General features: G+C 45.1%; 1 protein-coding gene across 3 annotated transcripts in view; it reads right to left on the bottom strand.

The window, feature by feature from the left end:
• FUZ (fuzzy planar cell polarity protein) overlaps positions 1 to 21833 on the bottom strand; it is a 158837-nt gene that overhangs the window by 74423 nt on the left and 62581 nt on the right. For all 3 annotated transcript variants that reach the window (XM_078655249.1, XM_078655247.1, XM_078655248.1), the window contains exon 6: positions 18099 to 18296. In XM_078655249.1, the coding sequence (XP_078511375.1) occupies positions 18099 to 18296 (198 nt within the window). The remainder of the gene's footprint in view (positions 1 to 18098; positions 18297 to 21833) is intronic.

Here is a 21833-nt window from a genome sequence, read left to right as displayed (position 1 = left end):
GTCCACAACCACTGATGGACGGATGCCCCTTGTTGGGAAATGGTGCAGAATTACACCTGCATGGAAGAAACATTATGTTTTATTTCTGTCTTCCCAGTGGTTGCTTTTTGTGTCCAATGCCGGGTTCTTCCTTCCAGTACATCTTGTGCACATATTATTGAACATCTCTCTTATTCAATGTAGTGGCCTATTTTTGTCTCAGTTCTTCCTCTTGTTTATATATTACTTTTGATGAGTTAGTCTCACTAAAAAAAGGGAGATATAGTATGTCTTTTGACTTGTGTGTCCATGCGAAAATGTTTGAAATTTGGGTTTTGAAGAAGAATGGTAGAGGTGAGTGACTAGAGAGCTGAGGCAGCTACTCCAATTCTTTGGGCATGAAGGAAAACAACAGTTTATCACCCCATGTGCATTTGAGTGGTTCTTTTCAACACCATCCTAAGATCTACGGCTGAATACTGATTTACCTTCTAATGTGGCTAAATGTTCAATGATATTTGGGAGTGGGTGGCTGTTCACTATTATGTTAGCATTGAATGCACTTAGACCAACACATAGTTTGAGCGAATTGTTAGCTTCTTAGCCAGTACAATCAAGATACTTATTCAGATGATTCTATGTCATCAATAATGCCATAATTTACAAGCTGATCAAGAATATCCCTCAGTTCTTCCCTTACATTATTAGGTACTCCTCAGGAGGTACGTGCTCGCAGGTTTAGCTCCTTCTTCAATAGTATTCCACGTGAGAAGTTTTTCATTCTACCAAATTGATTGTAAAATGGTTTTTGAAATATTTCCATGGTTGTGTCAGCATCAAAAGTTGGCCTGACTACCAATAATTGTTCCTCTGCCCATGGGTTACATTTAATACGCAGGTCCCTCTGGTCATATGCTCATAACACATCTATCCATTTTTCAGCAACATACGATTTTACATTGTGGTCTCTGTCTTTAAATAAACTCTTCAAAATCTTATTATATCAACAGTGTCTCCTTCAAATGCTTTGGGTCATATTTTAGATTATTGCGCATCGAACATCTCAAGTACACCCTTAAATTTCTCAATACATTTTTATTTTGCAATTATGGTCCATGGAAGCTCAAAGTCAGCCATTAAGGTCAATTCTTGGTCCAAGATTCTAACTTGACACTTGGGTTGTTCTTTGGGTAGTTCTTTCTTCAGTACCTCTTTCCTCTTTTTGTCTTTTACAGCCAAAGCAAATACACTTTCTTTGTCACATTCACTGTAAGTCAAGTTGTCTGATGTTCTGTTCTTGTTACTCTCACAAACACAAAATATTCTGCATCTGGAGTATAGGTTTTTATGTCCCTACAAATCCTGGAAAAGTTAGCACAGTTCTTACTTTTCTTTCCTACTGCAAGGCAGTTCTTTACAAGGCAACGTGGCTGTAACTTTCACCTTCGTTAACACTTAGTTCCAATCTTTTTGACGTTTAACTCTTCTTTGGATAAGGAAATGGTTATGCTACATACTTCGTGGTTTCACACTCTCATTCTTTTCTTCATTAACTGATTGAACCCATAAAGCTGTATGCTTAATAGCCTTACCCATAGCCATAGTTTCTTGTAATAAGGTGTTACCTAATGCCCCGTGCCATTTTCTGAGTAAAATAGCCAAAGTTACATGATATTTATCCCAGCAGTCGACATTTTATCACCTTCTGTGGCAAACATGTATGTGGTAAACTCGTCCTTCCACCATATCCAAGGTAGTGGTGGAGGTTTGAATTGCATGTTTGAATACTACAGGGAAATAATACAACACAAATCTTAACTAAATAAACGACTGATAGTATTAATAAAGTCATATGTAAGCCCGAAAAATGACAGTCTAATACTACGCTAGTAGATGAAGAGCGTCAAAGGTAAAAACTCCATTAAATTGTGTGCACACCACCGACGTGCAGAACATGGAGTTGTGCTTCCAGGACTCGCTTAGTCGTGTTTGTGTGCACAGCACAGATGTACAGAAGCATCACTATTTTTCTGCACTATAATTGTGCACACATCTCAGCAACATTCAGGGGTTGAAGTTGGATAAAAAATATCGGCTCTGGCGATTAAAAAAAGTGCCCCCCATTAGCGATCCAGCTAGCTAAGAAAGGGGCAAGCATTTCATAACCAGACCAGTTGTAAACTTGTAAAGACTCGCTGTCCAGTTATTGTGCAAGGTATAGGAGACCTAATGCATTTGTATTTACTGTAGCAAATATTAGTGGTAAAATCAGGGAAATCAACAGGGAAAACAGGCCCACCCAGCGCTAAAACATGCCCAGCTCAGACCAGCTCATCGGGCACTGTCTGATAGCCCTTTAAGCCAGTCCGACCCTGCCAAAAGGCAGCTATCATTCACTTCCAGGAATTCTTAAGAGAACTGTAAGCATATTAAATGCACAATTATAATGTACCCCAGTAGGTGGCGCCAAAATACAACAAAGAGGACAGTCTTGTGCGGCTATTCAGTTTCGTCATTAGTTCGGACTTAAATTCAAGAGTTTTATTTAGCTCTCTCACTTCAGAGACATGTTCATGCAAAGTCAGCAGCAGAGAGCAAGCAGTTCCGCTCACAGCACCGAGATGGACCTAAGACAAGTCAGAGTGAAAATCAGCGATGTCCTTAATGGCGGATATAAAATGTCGGCCAGTGCCCATCTCCGGATGCCACTGCCCCTCCCAGCGCTGCCAATGGCAGAACCAGCACAACAACTAACCATCGCACTCCTACAAGTGGGACAATTCAGACGATTCTAAGGCCCCAACGGGGTAAGAACGAAGTGGGCTGCAGTATCATTCATTTTCAATATATACTGATTTGTTAACTAATGTTGTGCTAATCTCAAAATTAGACAGACAGCACCACCGTGTGGTGAACTGGTACTAGGGCCAGTGCTGACAATGAAGTGCCGGAAATGAACGGCTCGGATAAAGAACGAGGTGCGTCAGTTCCGGCACCTTGACCTGCTAGCAATTAACAGTCTGAGCTACAAAAGAAACTTGTCGCCAATCTAGCAAAGTAAAATTCCAGCACACGAAGGTATAAACTATTTAGATTATTGCAGACATAGTGCACCTACAGAGTAAGTAACTAAATAACATTTAGGAAAAAGAACATTTTAGTGCCTAATTATGAGTGGCTCATTAAATTCCGTCCTGTGCATAAACCCGTTTACACACAAGACGGAATTAGTAGCAAAGTACCACAAGCATTTGCATAGCTGCCAAGGTTTCAGATTGCTATGTGTGACATTTGTATAATTTCAGTAAAATTATGAGTGACATTTCAACGACTATGAGTGACACTTCTCGCGAGCAAAAGGAAGCCATGAAGACGAGGAAAACATACATACATATATCAGATATTGCACTCATTTGAGGAATGAAAACTCTAAGATCTTAAAACTGCTGTAAAGCACCAGAAATAGAACGGCACTTAGGTGTGAATGTGCGAGGTGTTTTGCTTCTAAGCACTTCCCTTCACCGACCCCACAGGACCTTCTGCCTCCCTGAGTTCGCCGTACTATGCCTCACAATCCTAAGGGGACACCCGGGTTGTAGGCACAGAAAGCAGGTGCTGCCTCGTACTACAGGTGTAAATGTGTGAGGTGCTCTGCTTCTAAGCACCTAACACCAATGATCCCCGGCACCTCCAGCCCTCCTTGAGTTCTGAAGCACTCTCTCCGCCCTACCATGCCTCCCATGCTCATAAGGGGGACACCCAGGCTGCAGGCACAGAGGGGGAGTGACAGATGAGCTGCCTAAATTTAAAATTAAGAGTCAACACAGCTGACTTGTGAACGCCGCTGCAGACAGGCACGGACAGTGATTGGGCAACAAGTTAGTAGCACTAATAAGCTGAGGTACACAGGTCACTCACAGCAGGCAGCATTATTTTTTATAACAACGACCCCTCGACTCAGTGACACCAAAAATAATTACAACATATCCTCTGCACAGATCACACCACAGCAGGGCTCTCACAGAAATCTAGACAAAGCTGTGCTGATGACCCTGCTGAAAGTAATATGTTATTGTGGGACGACTGGTCGGGTCCGTCACCACTGACCAGAAGCACTGCAAGTCACGCCAACCTTTACACTGGTGCACTACCTCCATTTCATTAAAACATGCTCACACTGCTCCCTTAGCTTAGTATCAACTGAACTGCAACTGACGGAATTGGATATGCACCTTTGACTGTTGTGGTCCATGGATTTCAGTTCAGGTTTGTGAATTCAGTATTTGCCTGAACTGGTGCGGGCCAATTAAAACCATTTAGTAAACGCTGTGTGACTTCAACTTATGTCACCAAATGAGGGATCGCTCCACAACGTGACTCCTAAAAAATTGTATGTAACTAAGACTGCAGCCAGAAAGATTAGGATCAGAATGTACAGGTACAGGTACAGTGAGGGGCACCGGGTAAATGCAGAGCTGAATTTCTGTGCGTTCTTGGTGATGGTTTGAGCGTGGGGTAACGTGAGGACACAGCGGCAAGGACTTAGAAAGAGTCCACTGAAGATCCCCAGGCGTGGCAGGAGAAGAGCCCGAGTGGGGGCCTTACCGTTTTACCTGAGGGACCAGCATATTGTGTGCTGACAGGAAACAATGATTGCCAGCACACAGGGCCGGAGAGGAGTGAGTCCTCGAATTCTGAGGCCCTGTGTCTTCTCAAGGCACAAGAAAATCTGTGTGGGGCAAACCGTGGTGAGTAGGAGAGAGTGAGAGGAAAAAATGGGATGCAGCCTGACATCGGACACAGCAGCACTAGTGCCAGCTCAGGCCGTGATGATTCCAACTCCCCCCATTCCCTCCCCCACTGTAATCATTTCCTTTCAAAATTCCGCCAGCCTTAGTGCTGGCTGACTGTCCCTGTTGTGAGTTCTGATGAGCCTGGCCGCGCGTTAATGCACGAACCTTACTGTTCAGTTATTGTGACAGATCACTCCTACTCAGGCTGTGACTGACATTAACTCAAACAAATTGTAAAACGGCATACTACGAAAAATGAACACTTCAGACCTGGCGCATAATATTCCATTTCCCCAGCCGAAAGAATATTGAGAAAAAAATGATTAATCCTATTCCTAGAACTGGAACCCTTCCCTTGGGGCCAGGAGGTCAACTCCTCTTATACCTTTTCGTTAGTTTTCAGATTAACTTGGCTCGTACGGTAAATAATTAATACACAGCTTTGATTTTTTCATCACTACTTACCCAGGGCACATTTTGAAGAGAGTGAAAAATATTAGCACAGCAAGGAGATAGGGGGCATGCGGGGCGGGGTAGGAGACACTGAGTCCCACGTCGTTCACTCCACTGCACTCTTCCTCTTTCGGGCTCGGCAAAATCCCATTCACAGCATGCGGCGGCGGCAGCCATCAGAAGGCCACAGCATGGGGGCCCCTGCAAGCAGACAGCAGCTCCGAGATAGCCGAGCACCACCCGCAAACCAGTGAGGCCCCACGGCGCGTTGGCCTTCCTCTCAAACTTCCCACTGCACTCTGGCAGTAGGACGTGACGTCCCAGACACATCTATATCCGGCCACTTGAATCAAAAAACCTGACTGGTCCCAGCCCTGGAGTCATGGTGTCTGACGGCCGCACAGCGCCGGGCGGGGAATCATCTCATAAATAAGATACATTTTGTTGTAGCACTAAATGATGAGCCTGCCAGCGGCACCCTAAGCATAGCTCTCCTTCGGCCAGGCAGTGGATCGGAAAATAACAATTCGCCGGCGGCCAGCGTTATACGTATTTAGCCAACACAGCACAGGAGGTCTGACTGGTGCAAGCAGCAGCATTGCTGTCAGACAGAGGCCGCAGCGGTGATTGACAGCTCTGAGCTGCAGTAATCCACTCACTGAGAGGGCAGCCCGCCCCCCTGCAGACTGTGTTGAGGAGTGAGACTAGTAGCCGCGGGCCGGCGCTGCTGCACCATTTGCGCATTCTACTTTCCAGGGCAGAGTCGGACAGCAGCCTGGCAGCTCCTGGCAGAGACTGATACATTGTAGCGCGCCGCTCTCAGCCACTACAGAGCTGAGAGCTGCAGTCGGATTAACTTTCTAGGCACTCGGGCTGAGCAGAACCTCTCTCAGAACAGCAGAGAGAGGTTGAGAGCCGGGGCACAGGAGCGCCCTGGCACAGCCTGGAAAATGCGTGACAATGCATTTCAGTGCGGTGATGCGGATCACCGCACTGACATGCGTGAGCGTCACGCCTGTTGCGTGACGCTTGGCAGGACTGCATTTGAAGAACATATTAGCTAAAAGGATGCACCTTGGTATGATACATTTAGAAACGTTATCCACAAATGAATGCCTTCATCTTTTCAGGAACAGGACCCGAACTAAGAACATGCATTGCTATGTCGACAAATGTTGATGCCCTTATTGACTAGGTAGGTTTTAATCCAGCGCATGTAATACATACTGATAGATCGACTGGCATTGCCATGTTCTTGTTTAAATAGATAAGTATTTGTTTGGACTAAGCCTCACCCTACATTTCCCCAGAGATTCGCGCTATTGTGAAACGTATAGAGTTGAAAAGAACAAGAACTGGAATACTGCTTGTATTCTACTAATGTATATTTGATCCTTCTTTATAATATAAATGATTAAATAAAAGGTTTAAAAACATGTGATCTCTGTTGTTACAGAAACTCTTTACCAACATAAATTTATACCAATTATATATAAAAAGCTCGTCCTAATTGGGTCATTAGCCATCACGTCTCCATAGTCAAATTTACAGTATCTCCTTGAATCACAAACCTAGCTCGCTTTAAAAAAAATCCTTCTCTACGTGTTTACCACACCCTGAATTGATAAGATTTATCGTAACATTTAGAATTCACAGCTTTTAATTTTTATCGACATGATAATTCTTGGCTTGTGTAAAGGCTATACTGTCTTGCGGACACCGGATTTAGATACTAGCCTCTGTTTTAAAAGGAGGGAATGGAGATATGTAGGCACTGTATAGAGACCACGTACCCGTTTCCACACTCTTCTCCCATAAACCTCAAACCTGCAGTACACACGCATGGATCATCAGTCCAAACAACCTCCTGCCCACTCAAGCCTCCCGCAGAAAAACTCCACTACCACACTTCATCCTCAACTATGTATCCGCCCGCTGCAGTGCGTCACGCTGCTAACATGTCAGCCAGTCAGTCAGTCAGAAATACTTTTATTTGATCTCGTTAAAAATCATAAAAGAGTGGAAGAAGTTCAATGATACAAACATGTTAAAAAAAGCAAAAATGCATAATTAGATAAATAATTGAAGGTTAAAAAGGTGCTAAGAAAATGAAAAAACAATGCTGTCATGACCTGGATAATCATCCATAGATAATACATTAGATATAACTTTCATATTAAAATGAAATTTTGAACAGTGAGAGGCGGTACTGTACACAAGGGGCCCAGAAATAATGTTGGTGCAGGAGAAGAACAAGGGTCCAAGCAGTCTTTTCGGAACCGCTCCAGTTCATTCTTGTTTGTTGTCTAATTCTTTGGCTGCCATTTTCCAAAGCATAATGGCTTTGCAAGAAAGTTCTATGGAGTGGCCTCAAAGACATTGTATGACTGCAGCTCTGCATGTCCGTAGCTGATTTTTTATCAGCAACTTGCGGAGGACCCTTTTCCGAATTTCTAGAAGTGTGGGGCAGATGCATAGGAGATGTAAGAGGCTCTCTTCTTCTTGTTCACACAGCCGGCATTCTTTTGTTAACCATACTTGTTTCCATTTTGGGGTTAGGTTCTTCCTGGGGAATGACCCCAACCGTAACATAGTCAGATAATGCTTTTTGTGTTGTGAGAAATGTTCTAACAAGTATGGTTGTGGTTTAAGCAACTGATAAGACCGAATCACTGCCCAAGCGTGTTTTTTCTTTGAGAATGCAGTTTTGTCCATTAGCTGTGAAATTTGTTTGGTTGCGCTGTTTACTGCCTTTTTGAAACCAGAGAAAGAAGTATTTGTGTGCCATGCCCCTTCGAGGTGTAAGTCCTTAAGTGAACCTTTTAGGACCGTGGCGATGGAATTATTTAGCCTCGCTTGCTTTTCGATTTCTTCCCAGCAGGAGTGGGCTAATGTGTTATCTTCTGCTTGCCTCATCCACCAATAGTATTTGACAACCGCCCCTTGTCTGGCTGGTTTCGGTTTTTTTAGCCCGTATTCCAGTCGAATCTGGGCTTGAGCAATGTGCTGGGGAATTGTGAACAACCTCTTGAAAAAGCTTGATTGGGCTTGGTTAAGGGCGGCTGCGTCTATTGTATGCATTATTTCTGACCCGTATGATATAGTTGGTATGAATTTTGCTGCGATTACCTTCTGCAGATGCCCTGTTGAGCAGCCTTGTAATTTCCTGTGTAAAATTTTAAATGCGTAGAGAAGTTGTTTTGCTTTCGTTCTCACTTGATTCAGCTTATGTTTGAAGTTAAGATTTTGATCAAGTTGAAACCCTAGATATTTGTAAGATTCCACCTGGGTTATTGGTTTGTCACCCAGGTTCCAGATGAATTTGCCTTTTGACCCTTTTTTATGTGGTTTTGAGAAGCACAGCACCTTAGTTTTCTTGAGATTAATTGTTAATTGGGATACAATGGTGTAGGCTCCTAATTGAGTCATTGATCGTTGAAGACCTATCGGTGTTTGTGATAGAAGGACGATATCATCTGCGTATTGAAGGCTAGTGATTAGTGTTTTGCCCAGTTTTGGGGGGTCAGTTTGGACTCGTTGAAGGTATTTCTCGAGGTCGGCGGTGTAGATGTTGAAGAGGCAAGGGGCCAGCACGCACCCCTGTTTCAGCCCATTTTTAGTTTGGATCTTACTTGTTATGCTGCGCCCGTCTCCTTTTTTTATTTGGACCCATGTATCCGAGTAAAGGTTGATAATTGCCTCCAAAAGTTTTGTTGGTGCCCCCAAGCTTTGCATTTTGGCCCATAGCTTTGCCCTCTGTACTTTATCAAATGCTGCTTTAAGGTCAATAAAGCAGGCGTAGAGGGAGCGGGATTTGGCCATGGCTTGATTGGCTAGGAGTGTGACCACAGAGATGTTGGTAAGGGTGCCCATTCCAGGCCGGAATCCTGTTTGTGTCTTTGGCATCAAGCTTGAATAGCTCACCCAGTCTTCTAGATCTGTCAGCAGGTTTGAGGTGTAAATCTTGGCTTCAACATCGATGAGTGCGATCAATCTGTAGTTGGCGGGGTCTGAACGTGGACCAGATTTATATATGGGATTTAGGATGCTTCCTCTCCAGGAGTCTGGAACCGTATCTGACGATAGTGCGTGTGTGAATAATGAAGTGAGGATGTCAGACCAGAATGAGGGGTCATGCCGGAATAATGCATTAGGCAATCCGTTAGGTCCTGGAGCTCCCTCAGGCCTTAAGTTTTTTATGGTTTTAAGGACCCGTTCTTGGGAGATCTGCAGAAGTGGTTCTGGCAGTTCAATCTTAGGTGTATCGTAAGCTATTGCTGCAATGGGGATTTCCTGATTTGTGGCTCCTGAGGGTAGGATGTCATTATATGTTTGCTCGATGTGTGCTTTCCAGGTGTCCTCCATTACGTCAGAGTTGAAATGCCTGTTCTTGCCGTTCGATAGCTGGTTAATTAAATCCCAGAAGAGCTTAGAGTCTTTTTGGTTGCTGGCATGGAGGAGTTTTGCCCAGAGTTCTTCTCTGAAGGCTTTCTTGGCTACCTTGGAGTGTCTTTTGAGGTCTTTTCTTGATTTTGATATTAGTGAGAGAATGTCCTGAGTGGATTCTGGGCCTCGAGTTCGCAAATGCCTTAGATGTATATTCAATTGATTTTTTTTTTCTTAAACTTTTGGTGAGCCATCCTACCCCTTCTGGTCTGCCTGGTTTGCGGCCATTTTTTGAGAATTCTTTGTTTAGGTCTTAAGCAAAGATTTCCCAAGCCTTTATGCATGATGGACTGACTTTAAAACTCTCCGAAAGGGTTATACATGTGGCCATGATGTCACCAATATTTTCCTTTTTCCAAATTAAACGTCTCAGATTGTAACATTTTGTGAGTTGGGACATCACTTTTCCTTTTACTGGGTCGGCCGTATTTAGGAGTAAAGTGAAGGTTTGAGGATGGTGGTCGCTTTCTGACCTATCTTTTATTTCAAAGTTAGTGATGTGTGGGAGAAGGTCTAGGTCTGTTAATGTATAATCAATGATGGAGCATGTTTTCGGCGTTACCCGGGTATATGCTGGGTGGCTCTCTGATGTCACTTGTCCGTTTAACACGCCCAATGTTCGTTCTGCCAACAGGGAAGCGCATCTGTTACCATGTGTATCACCTTGTTTGCTAGATGGAACGTGGCCTGTTGGACTATCTTTCCTGAGATTTAGTAATTTCATGTTAAAATCTCCTGATAAAATAATGTTGGAGTGTGGGTGAGCCAGTTTTAATGTATCCAATGTTGCTGCTAGGGTATCGATATTCAATCTCTTTTGTTTGGATGATGGGTGGATGTATATATTCAGTATTAATAAACTGTAGAAGGTAGGAGCTGTTAATTTGATACATAGCATCCATGTTGTATCTAAATCTACTTCCGTGGCCTGCCAAGAGATGTGGGTCGAGACATAGATTGAAAGCCCTCCTTTAGCTCTTCCATATTTCGAGTCTTTCTGGGCCGGGTTAAGATATTCTTTGTATCCTACTATTGGTGAAGGATTTGTTTGCCATGTCTCTTGAAAGAGGATTAAATCGTGTTGATTGAGGAATTCCATGAAGTCCGGATCTTCAAGTTTTGAGCTCAGGCCGTTTACGTTCCAAGAGCAAATATTACACCCGTGGTCTGTTGTTTTAGCTTTGGATGAGTTTGTTCATGCCGTACATTGGCGGGTTCCGGCTGGGTTCTGTTTCCTTTGCCCTGTGTGTTTTCCTGCTTCCGGATGAACGAAGGTTATGGTAATTTTCCTCCCCTCTTGATCTTTGCCAATACTTGGGCTTTGGTGTTCTGGGCCTTTCGCGCCTCTCAACAAGCTCTCTGATGACTTTAGTTGTTGAAGTGGGGTTGGATAGCGGGTGGGGGTTGTTTTTTTTAATTCTATACCCCATTTAGCAAATGAGACCTGCTGCTGCCAGATTTGCTCTGTGATGGAATTATCAGTAAAGCTTACTATAGTGATTTCTCGACCAGATGGGTCAGGATTTGGACTAAATTCAACGCTTTCAAGATTGCCCGTCTCGATGTGACGCAGGGACGGGAGTGCTTTAGGCAGTTTTAATATTACGCTTCTGTTAAGGATATCATGGGTACCCCTCAATTCGAAGTGAGGGATGAAATGCAGCTTGTTGTTGTAGAAGTTATTGCTGTCGGAGGAGACCAGCTCGGTGTGATGGCTTTTTTTAAGTTCTTTTCCCTCTGAGGGTTGTCCCGCGGTGATTGGGCGAAGATTCTGAGTGTTGCATGTAGTGTTTAGAGGAGGTATATCATTGTTCATTGCAGTGATTGGGACACTGCTTTCCCTGTGGATCCTGTATGTTTTGTCGGCGGTACTCCCGTCCTTGCTGTCTCCCTCATTGGGCCAAATTGCGTCATTTAAGCTGGTTTTAACAGATTCTATCGTGTTGCGTCTGGTAGTTTTTTTTTTAGGGTTTGAGTGGGCTGAGGTGTTATTTATTTATTTTGGAATTTTATAAAGCGCATGGCATTACGCACACCGGCGTGTCCCCGCGCTAGGAGAGAAGGTGAGAAGACATGACAGGGAGGCTATACCACTGCTGAGCAGAAGAGATAAGTTTTCAGCGCTCTGCGGAATTTTACTTCGGAGGGTTCGAGGCGTAACTCCCTCGGAAGCATGTTCCATCTCTTCACCGCCAGTAACCTGAAGGATCTGCCACCCATTCAGGTTTTCTTAATTTTAGGGACAGCGAGTAGCCCGGTGTCAGAGGATCTAAGCCTGCGTCCAGGACTATAGGGAGTGAAGAGGGTAGAAAGAGGGATAGGTGCTTTGCCGTTGATGATACGGTGGCATACGCATAGTGCTTTAAAAGTTATCCTCTCCCTCACCGGAAGCCAATGGAGGGTTTTTAGAGCCGCTCTAGAAGCAGTTCTTTTTGGGAGCCTCAACACCAGCCGTGCTGTGGCATTTTGTAGTACCTGGAGGCGGTTAAGGCTTTTAGCTGTTATACCCAGATAGAGAAGGTTGGAATAATCCAATCTTGATGTAACCAAGGCGTGCACAAGAGTCTGTCTGGCACCGACCGGAAGTATATCCAGGATCTTACGTATACTCTTTAGGATACCAAAGCACATCCCGGTGACCCGGTCTATCTGGGGAGCAAATGTGAGGGCAGAGTCAAACATAACCCCAAGATTTTTTGCCTGTTGACAAGGCACTGGGGTCGTTCCTAGGCAGGCCGGCCACCATGTCGATGACCACACACTCGGACCACCCCCTACCACGAGCACCTCAGTTTTGGACCCATTCAGCCTCAGGCAGTTGTCAGACATCCAGGATGCAAGCTCCTGCATGCAGGCACTGAAGCTGATCGCCGCAACGTCCGGCGCCCGTGACAGTGAGATGGCCAGTTGTGTGTCATCCGCATATGACACTAGCTGGATTCCATAGCCTTCAACTATGGTGGCCACTGGGGAGACATACAGGTTAAACAGGGTGGGGCTCAGGGCCGAGCCCTGAGGTACCCCCTGGTCAAGATTGAACATCCGGGAGTAATGTTCACCCTGTCTAACCTGAAAGCTCCGACCAGTGAGGAACGATTGAATCCATCTCAGTGCTGAACCCGTTATACCGCCTTTGTTTAGACACTGCAGCAGAGTGTAATGTGCTACAGTGTCAAACGCTGCGCTTAGGTCTAGAAGAATGAGGGCCATGGTTTGGCCCTCATCTACTCCTTGTCTGATGGTCTCCGTGGCCATCAGCAGCGCAGACTCCGTGGAGTGGCGGGACCGGAAGCCAAATTGAGTAGGATGTAATAGATTGGCTTGCTCAACAAATGCCATAAGCTGGAGGTTCACTACCTTTTCCGCCACCTTGGCCAGATAGGGAAGGAGTGAGATGGGACGCAGGTTGTCCATCCGGTCCCAACTAAGATTCGGTTTTTTTTGAAGAGGGAGGACAACAGCCTGTTTCCAGGTTTTGGGTACAGTGTAGGAGTTAAAAGATACATCGAGAACCTCCCTAATATATGGTTCAAGAGTCTCAATGCTTTCTGCAAGAAGTTTAGGTGCCGCCGGATCACGAGGAGACCCAGACTTAATGGTACGGCATATCTGTTGGAGCCTGTCCGGGGAGGGAGTAAAGAAATGGTCCAGTCTGCTGACACCATCAGCCTCTGATGTGTTTTCCCTCAACTCAGATCCCTTTTTCCCCCCCCCCTGTAAAGGAGGAATAGATGGTAGCCACTTTGTTCGAAAAGAAAGCGCCAATCCGGTTGCAAGATTCCTCCGAGACCAGTGAAGGGTCGACAGCTGAGTTGCAAAAGGAAATCTCCTTATAGATTCTAAACAGCTCTTTGGTTGAATTCTTGGCCTCTCCTATCCTGCCTGCAAAGTAAATAGTTTTAGCACGTCTGATGGAATTATGATATTCTCTCCGTTTATTTAAATAACTCTCTTTAGCTAGGTCAAGGTAAGCTACCCGCCACTGTCTTTCCAATTTCTTGCATTGTGACTTCGCTAAGCGTAACTCATCACTAAACCAAGGGGCAGATTTCTGGGGTCTACTGCCGAATTTTTTCTGACAGAGAGGGGCAGTTTGATCTAAGGCATCATTGATGCGGCTTTCTAGTCTATCTGATAACGTATCAGCATCTTCACCTCCAAGTCTACCGCCTTTAGTCAATTCAGCCTGGAATTTGGATGTGGAAAAAGCCCGCCAGTTCCGGCTCATATATTTAGAGTTAGTACATTTACGACTATTTCCAGTGACAATCGTAATACTGAACGGTACTATCAGGTGGTCGGACCAAGGAATGGGAACAGGCGTTTTTACTTCAATGCCTTCCCAATTGGCAAAGATAGGGTCTAATAAGTGACCCTTTTCGTGGGTAGGGTCATTGGATTTAATGTGGAGTAGAAGGGATGATAGTTGTTGACAGAGGTCGGTAGCACCTTTATCAAGTTGGTCATCTAGGTGGATGTGTTATATGCCGATTCACTTCCCTTTCTGCGGGTTTGAATATGCTGTATACGTTTGCTGGCTGCAAATGTTCCGTTTTTGGTTGCTTTTGAATTGTTGAGGTGGTAAGCTTATTGGTGGGTGGGGTTGTCTCGACCACTAGGCTTGCTTTCTCTGTGTTTGTTATTGATGTGTCGTCTTCACTTTGGGTAACATTTAGCTCCGTTGCGGTACCAGTTACGCTTGGTGCATGTCTTGTTTGTTTTCCCTTTCTAGCCTTTCTTAGTCGTTTCCTCTCCCGCTTCGATAGAGGAGCTTTAATATTTGCTTCTTTTGCAAGTGTCTCGTTGCGATGATCAACTGATGGACTGATCGAGACAACTATATTGTCCGAAACGGTTTTTAATTGTAATGTTTCTGTGCTTTCCGGTGTTGGAGCACTGTTAAGCCCCCCTGCTTTTACATTGTGCTCTTTTGGGGGACTTGGATAAACCTGATCCATTTCCTGCTGGGCTTCTTTGAATTTCTTAGTTGGTGGTTTAATCTGTGCTGAGGTGTCCCTGGCGACCCCCAGTAGTTCGGACATTAAGTTTGGGACTACGGCTAGTTGATCTATTATTTGCGTGCAGTGGCTTGTTAGGTAGCTTGTTTCTCGATCTTGCTGCACCCGCTCTATCATTTCATTAAGGTTTTGCAGCTTTTGTTCCACCCCCTGAACGTAGGGAGCTAGTATGTTTAACAGGCCAACTTGGGTATCTAACTTGTCTGCGTGATAAGTCATGGCTTTACCGATGGTGTCCAAAGTGTTTAACAAATGGGGCCAGACTGCTGAGGGTGGTGAGCTGGCTGCCTGTACCGATGAAGGTGTATGCTCGAGAGGCAAGAAGTCCAGAGAGGCTGGAATTTCGTATTCTTTCTCCCTATTTTGCGACTGCGGCACCGTGGGAGAATTTTTGAGATTTTTTAAACTAAGAAATGAGTCATCATGTTGCCTTGAGGGCAGTGATTTTCTACTACTTCGATGAACGGAATCCGGTAGATAATGCTTGTTGGTTTTGGCTATAACAGGGTCGTCTGTGAGTAGGGCCGGCGACGGCATGTGTATAGTTCCGAAAGGGCTTAGAATGCCCGTGCTTATCTGATGTATTGAGATGGCTTCTTTGTTACCGTAAAGACCGTTATGGCTCGGTGACAGTTGTTGTTGCCCCTTCGACTATGGTTCTAAGATAAGCGGCTGATGGTGTATTTCTGCTTCTATGGCATTGACTTTGTGGGAGTGACCACCTACTGGGAGGGGTATGATTTTTGGAATTTGGGGGCCATGGGCTTCGCCTTTTAATGCGTGATCCAGATCTGGTCCTGTTGCCCAAAGTTCTGCTTTTTCGTTGATGTAGCTCTTGATGCACTTATCGTGGGGGATATTCGTATCGGCTTCACTTAGGCCGTCAATGGTGTCGATGCGGAGACTGGTATCTTGAGAATATTTAGATTGTTTAGGGTCGTCGCATTCCTGGTTGTTTTTAGCTGTTTTTGTTTTTGTGGCCACTTTTAGGAAGGTGGTGATCAATGCCCGTTTGCTGATGTTTGGGCATGAGTAATGCCTTGTGGGTGCCAATGGTATGCCCTTCTTGCCGCCTTCATTAGTGACAGGCGGGGCTGTCTCAGCCACTTTTTTGCTGACAGTTGATTTTGCGTTTGCGAATCCGGAGGTAACTGCGATGCCCTGTGTTACGAGTTCCGTCGCATACTGCTTGTCGCTGTTTGTTTGCCTCGGCTCCGTAAGTGACATTCCTTCCTGCGCGGTTCCTAATGCTGTACTGTTGTCCTCCATGACCAACGCCTTGGTGACCTCCGTTTCTATTTCCGATTCCATCTCCCTTTCTTTTTTAGGTTTTTTGGAGTTAGATGGTGATTTTTTCTCTTTTAACTCATCCCCCCTTGTTCTTCCGGATCTCATGATTGGGTTGTTGCCCGCCCACCTTGCGACTTGGTTGCTTTTTTTTAAAAAAATTTTATTGCTTAAGGCGAGGCTGTGGATTTTTTTGAAGAGGGTCGTTGTTATTATTAATTTTTTTGCAGATTATTAAAAATTGTGTTCTCTGTTTTGTTTGTTTTCTGTTTGTTTGTGTGTTTATTTTTATTTTTCTGTCAATTCGTCCTCCTTTTTTGACAAACCGCATTCACCAACCAGGAGTGTTAGGCTCCTGTTCCTGCCTGTGCTTAGCCTGTGGGTAGGGAGGGAAGACGTCCACCGGGGAAACAGCTAGAGAGCAGGGGAGCGGGGACCGGAGCCGTCAGCTGTTCAGCGTTCTCCCACTCGCGTCCTCCTGCTTCTGTTCTCCCCCAAGTCCCCAACACCCCCAACTCTCCCCCAACTCCGCGCTACTGCCAGACAGTTACAGGCAGTTGCCGAGGGACGTTATGGAGTCGTTGGCGTACCTCCCTGCAATCCTCTCGCAGTCCGCCGTCAGTGCTGGAAATGCCACCAAGGTCCACCGAAGTCCGAGGAGCGGAGGTGACTGGGTGGTACAGCGGTGATTCGGGAACCGGGTGGGGGGTAAGGCTGACTCGTAAATCGCTGCCGGACCGAGCTAGAGCATGCCCCTGCTGTCGACGGACGTTCGTGCTCAGCTCGTGCTCAGCTCTCTCCGCCTCACCTCACCTCAGCCTCCGACCGGCGTTTCTCTATTTCGCCGGTGTCGCCCGCTGCCTGCAGATCGCTGCCTGGCTCAAGCTCCTGTGAGCTCCGAGCTCCGATGTCGACTGCTGCACCGATGCTGACCTGCGGCGGGCTGATTGAGGACACCTGCGGGGCTCACGGGGCTCACGGAGCACTCGGCAGGCTTCCTCACTGCTGCTGGTCGTCCGACTCCTCGCTCAGTAGGTAATCTGCACTCAAGAGAGGTAAGATTCTCCTTCGTGTCAGCCTTCATAACCACACACGACCTTTACGCATTGTTATCGATGGCCTTGAACCAGGCCTTCCACTGCCCCCACGTTCACGAACACCATATGCGGTTTCCTTCGACACAATAACTGACCAGCACGCACCGGTACACACAAAAGAGAAGCAAGCACTAACTCTCACTGGAACATAGACATCTAGACAGGGAGTCACGGCCAAGGTAATAAAGACCATTGAGAATGAGGGTACAGGGGCAGAGAGACCACAGAATCAGCAGAGACGAACTGAAAGGGGATTCTGGGTCGGGGAGAAGGAAACGCAGAATCACAAGGGTCTGGGAGAGGAAGACACAAACAGCTACCCCCTCGAAGATCAGAACACTACAGCAGTCAGTTTCCTTTGAATGCTGGGTCTTCGGAGGTGCATCCTTACAACTGGCCAAGATGTCCCCTGGTAACGTAATCCTGAAGCTGCCCAATGGTTGACGTCCTGGGGTGCATCCCACACATGGTCTGTGCTCGCCAGACACACTCATGAGCTTATAATGAGTATAGTATCACACCTCAACTCATGAAAAGCTGATCTAGACACCGCATTCAAAATGTGATTTAGCAATCATTAATCATTATTTTCATTTTAGCTACATGATTTAGCACGGACAAAGCACAGTGGAGCAGCTGAGCACTTCACAGAGAACATTATAGAATGGATTTGTCAAACATGAGGAACTTTACTTAGAAAAACATCAAATCTTATGGCAGTGAAACCTAGAATGTAGGAAATCATTGGGAGGAAGGGATAAAAATGAAAGTGGAGCAGTTCTAGACAGTAGACTGTGCATTTCATACATGCTTAGACTACACATATTTACAATGTGAAGCACAAAGCATAAACATTTAACTAGAATCGCAGATGTACAAAAGATGGGATAAGAGCCAGGTCTTCAGGTTCCAATACCATCCACTAGACCACATTTAATCCCCCCATGCTTACAGAGGCTACGATTTACACCCTCATTAAAGTATGCACACAGCTCTAGGGCCGTACCTTGGCTTTGCAACCTTACCGTTGGGCTGCCGTGTGGTAGGTAAACCGGATAGTCGCGAGATGAGTGAAGAGCTAATGAAGCCACCAGCCATGCCAACAGCATCACCTCCTGGGCTGCCAGCCGCCACCATTTCTCCGTCGCCACCACCACCCTTCCTGCAGCCATCAGGCAGCCAAAGTTACTCTCCGCGGCATGTGTGAACGCGTCCAGACATTCCTGTGCAGGCAAAGAACAGGATCATTACAAGTTCTACATTATATGCTGCTGGGCTAACAGGGGGCCAGGAACTCCAATTCCAGCTGTATCCTAAGACCAAATGATTGACATTACGCGTTATTCACTTGCGAATGGGAAAGCACGTGGACCCGGTATCACCAGGTTCAAGTCCACACCTCAAACCTGGTTCAGGCCCAACAATCCCATTTACCAGCTCCTCAAAGTAGGTGTGAAATGGGTTTGGGGGAATGCGGAGGGTTAGGGGGTGGTGGTAGCAGGCTGGAGCAACTTGTGGGCTGCACAGCATTGTCTATTCCCCTTCCGGTGGTGCAGGGGGGAGGGAAGGCTGGTCTATGCCAATGCCTGCAGCTCCTCTCAAGCAGCACTCTGGACCGCAGATACTTATCTACTGTTCCCGGACCTGGTGATTTCAGACCCAGAAACACTGAACAACTCAAAGCGTGGGGGAACAGTATCCCCTTTGGAAATACTGCTTCGTTGTACTTATAATGCGACCCAAAATATGTTTATGACATCAACTAATACTCTTGTTGCAGGTGTCTCCCCCATACTTACTTTTGGGATAGATTCGTTGTAATTTTTCATGCTGTTTTCATTGTTAAACATACTTTTTAAAATAAAATCGGATGCTGCAGATTTAACTTATTAGATAGTATTGTTCACTTGTCTCTTTCTGGAATGAACACACTACCATAAGCATGAAGTTATACAACAGACCACATACATAACTTTTTAAAATTCAAATAACTCCTAAAAATATTTATTTAAAAATGACATAAAAGATCTCCTTGAATAATAATTAAATGTTTTCCATCATTTGTTTCCTGTTGGATAGCTTGCACTAGGCAGAAACACTCCTTACTCTTAACCTTTGATCTGTTTTCGTATCTTCAGTGCCCCAATTTCGAGTTTATTTAGTAACCAACAACTCTGCCTACATAAGAAGCAGGCAGTAACCAGAGCCACCATTTACTAGATCCTACCCTTCCCACGAACACAACTAGCATGGCACTCTCTGATAGTTTTTTGTAGAGCGCTGCTTGTCTCCCATGAGGGTATCCAGGCGCTGAGTAGGCATATATTGAGTCTGGGCCAGAGTACAGGCAGTCACGATGGTCCCATAAGACGACGAATTGAAAAGCCAGGTCTTCAGCAAAAATCAGCCACTTGTCATTTTTAAACAGGGCACTTGATGTCTGTGCCATAAATGGAGAGGGCAGAGAAGCAGAATGGGGAATGAGGAGGTTAGAAGCAACCAGGACGGGTGGCAGTCGAAGGCATTGACTTCCTCTTTCCTGAAATCTAAAGATGTTACTTTTCTCTGAAATGTACTAAACTGTATTATTATTGATTTCTTGTATAGCGCATAGCTACTCATAGGTCAAGTCAAATGTATGTTTATTATGACCATTGGTCTTTAAACAATGCAGTGATCATAACGCAATATGGAGAATGTACAATAAATTCATAAACCTATTTTTAAAAGTTAGATCATTAAAAACAGTTCTACACATCATTATCACAAATACAAAATTCAAAGTACAAAATACAAAATCCCAATAAAAATTCCAATTACCTTAAAACTTATGATTGTAAAATTAAAACCTGTCGGCTAAAATTCATACAGTACTACATGTTATTCCTTGGTTCTCTGTGCACTCAGGGCCACCTTTATAAATTTCCCGAGGGCAATTGCAATGTCAATAAAGGGGATTTCTGTTAAAAGGCTGGCTGCCTGCGACCTTGTTTTTATATCATATTTTAAGAAGACCGGGCGCAGCCACAGTTTTCTCTGCTCTAGGAGTGACAGACAATCCAACAAGATATGTAGCAGGTCTCCCTTAGTTCCCAGCTTACACCTGCAACGACCTTCCTGATCCATCATTTTTGTTTTAAGGTCTTTATTAATTAGCCATGGGTTAATCCCAATTCGAAACCTCAGGATCTCTTGCCTAAACCCACGGTTGGGTAATCTATCAAGGTAGGGGAACCAATTTTCATAGGACCAAGCATTTAGCATATGCGCCACTGATTTTTTCTTTGTTAAATAACCTATATCAAGCGATTTAGAAGATTCTTTCCCCCTTTGCTTCAGCTCACCATTGGTACTTATAACTTGAAACGTTTCCTGGTCCCAGTCGATCTCTAATGAGTTACAGATTCCCTTCAGTTTTTCCCTACTGACCTTTGCCCATTTTAGCTCACTTCTCAGAATTTCTTTGCGGCACCAGTGTGCTACTTTTTGGCTTTCGGGGTCTTCCAATCTCTTCCAGAATCTAATCACAGCCGTCTGGGTTTGTATCGCCCAGGACTTTGTGCCTATTTCAGTTCTGATGGCTTGTATCATAGCAGACTGAGGAAGTGATAGGAGCCTTTTTATGCAATTCCCCTCTATCACGTCCCAGGATCCCTTACCGCTCAAATAAAGGATCTCAGCACCGTATAAAACTTGAGAGGGGATCATTGCTTCAAAAGCTCTCAGCAGAGGTCGGTGTGACATCTCTCCATAGTCCCCATTAAATCTTTTTAGGCCACATATGGAAGAGAGTGCCTTTGCTTTTTGAGTTTCCAGGTGGGTATTCCAATTTAGAGCCCTGTCGAACCATATACCCAGATATCGGTACTCATTAACTGTCTCCAATTTGAGATCCCCTATGTACCAACTGAATCTGCTTATCTTTTTCCCGAAGCATAGGGTTTTAGTTTTATCCAGATTGATAGTTAAAAATTTACTGGCACAATATGTATTAAAAGCATTAAGCTTTCTTTGAAGGCCCCTCTCGGTCTGATCTACTATTACCAGATCATCCGCGTACAATAGGCAGGGTATCTTGTTGCCATCCATTTTCGGACTGGCACTTCCCTCCACCTCTAGATGTGCCGGGAGATCTGACAAAAAGATCGAAAATAGCTGTGGTGCCAGCACACAACCCTGTCTTAATCCATTAGCAATGGGTATTTTGGGGGTCAGAGAACCCACCGTATCCTTAATTACTTGCCCCCAGTTTTCCCTGTGTAGTTCTTTTATTATTGTGAGGAGATCTTTAGGAATATTTAACCTCTTTAGTAGCTCCCATAGGTAGACCCGATCCACAGAGTCAAAGGCTGCTCTGAAGTCGACGAAACAGCAACACGACTTGCCGTTCTGTTAAGTCGACTTCCTTGCCATCGCCCATAGAGCAAATCCATGATCTATTGTAGAGTGGCCTGCTCTAAATCCACCCTGTTCTGTGGGTATTATTTGAAACTCGTCTACCCATGCATTTAATTGTTTCAGTACAATTTTAGAAAACACTTTCTCACCTATATCTAGGAGATTTATCAGCCGGTAGTTTTGTGGCGCCTCTTTGCTCCCTTTCTTGTGGATTGGCCTAATTATGGCCCCCTTCCAGGTTGGTGGCATTATACCTTCTCTTAGAACTACCTGGAACATCTTGGCAAGAAATCTTGCCCACCATTTAACCTCGGATTTCAAAATTATAGCAGGAAGATTATCAGGTCCTGCTGCCCGAGTTA

This window comes from Lissotriton helveticus, chromosome 7, assembly GCF_964261635.1.
Source record: "Lissotriton helveticus chromosome 7, aLisHel1.1, whole genome shotgun sequence".
NCBI lineage: Eukaryota > Metazoa > Chordata > Amphibia > Caudata > Salamandridae > Lissotriton > Lissotriton helveticus.
The sequence above is the reverse complement of the archived record's forward strand: the minus strand, read 5'-3'. Positions and strand labels throughout refer to the sequence as shown.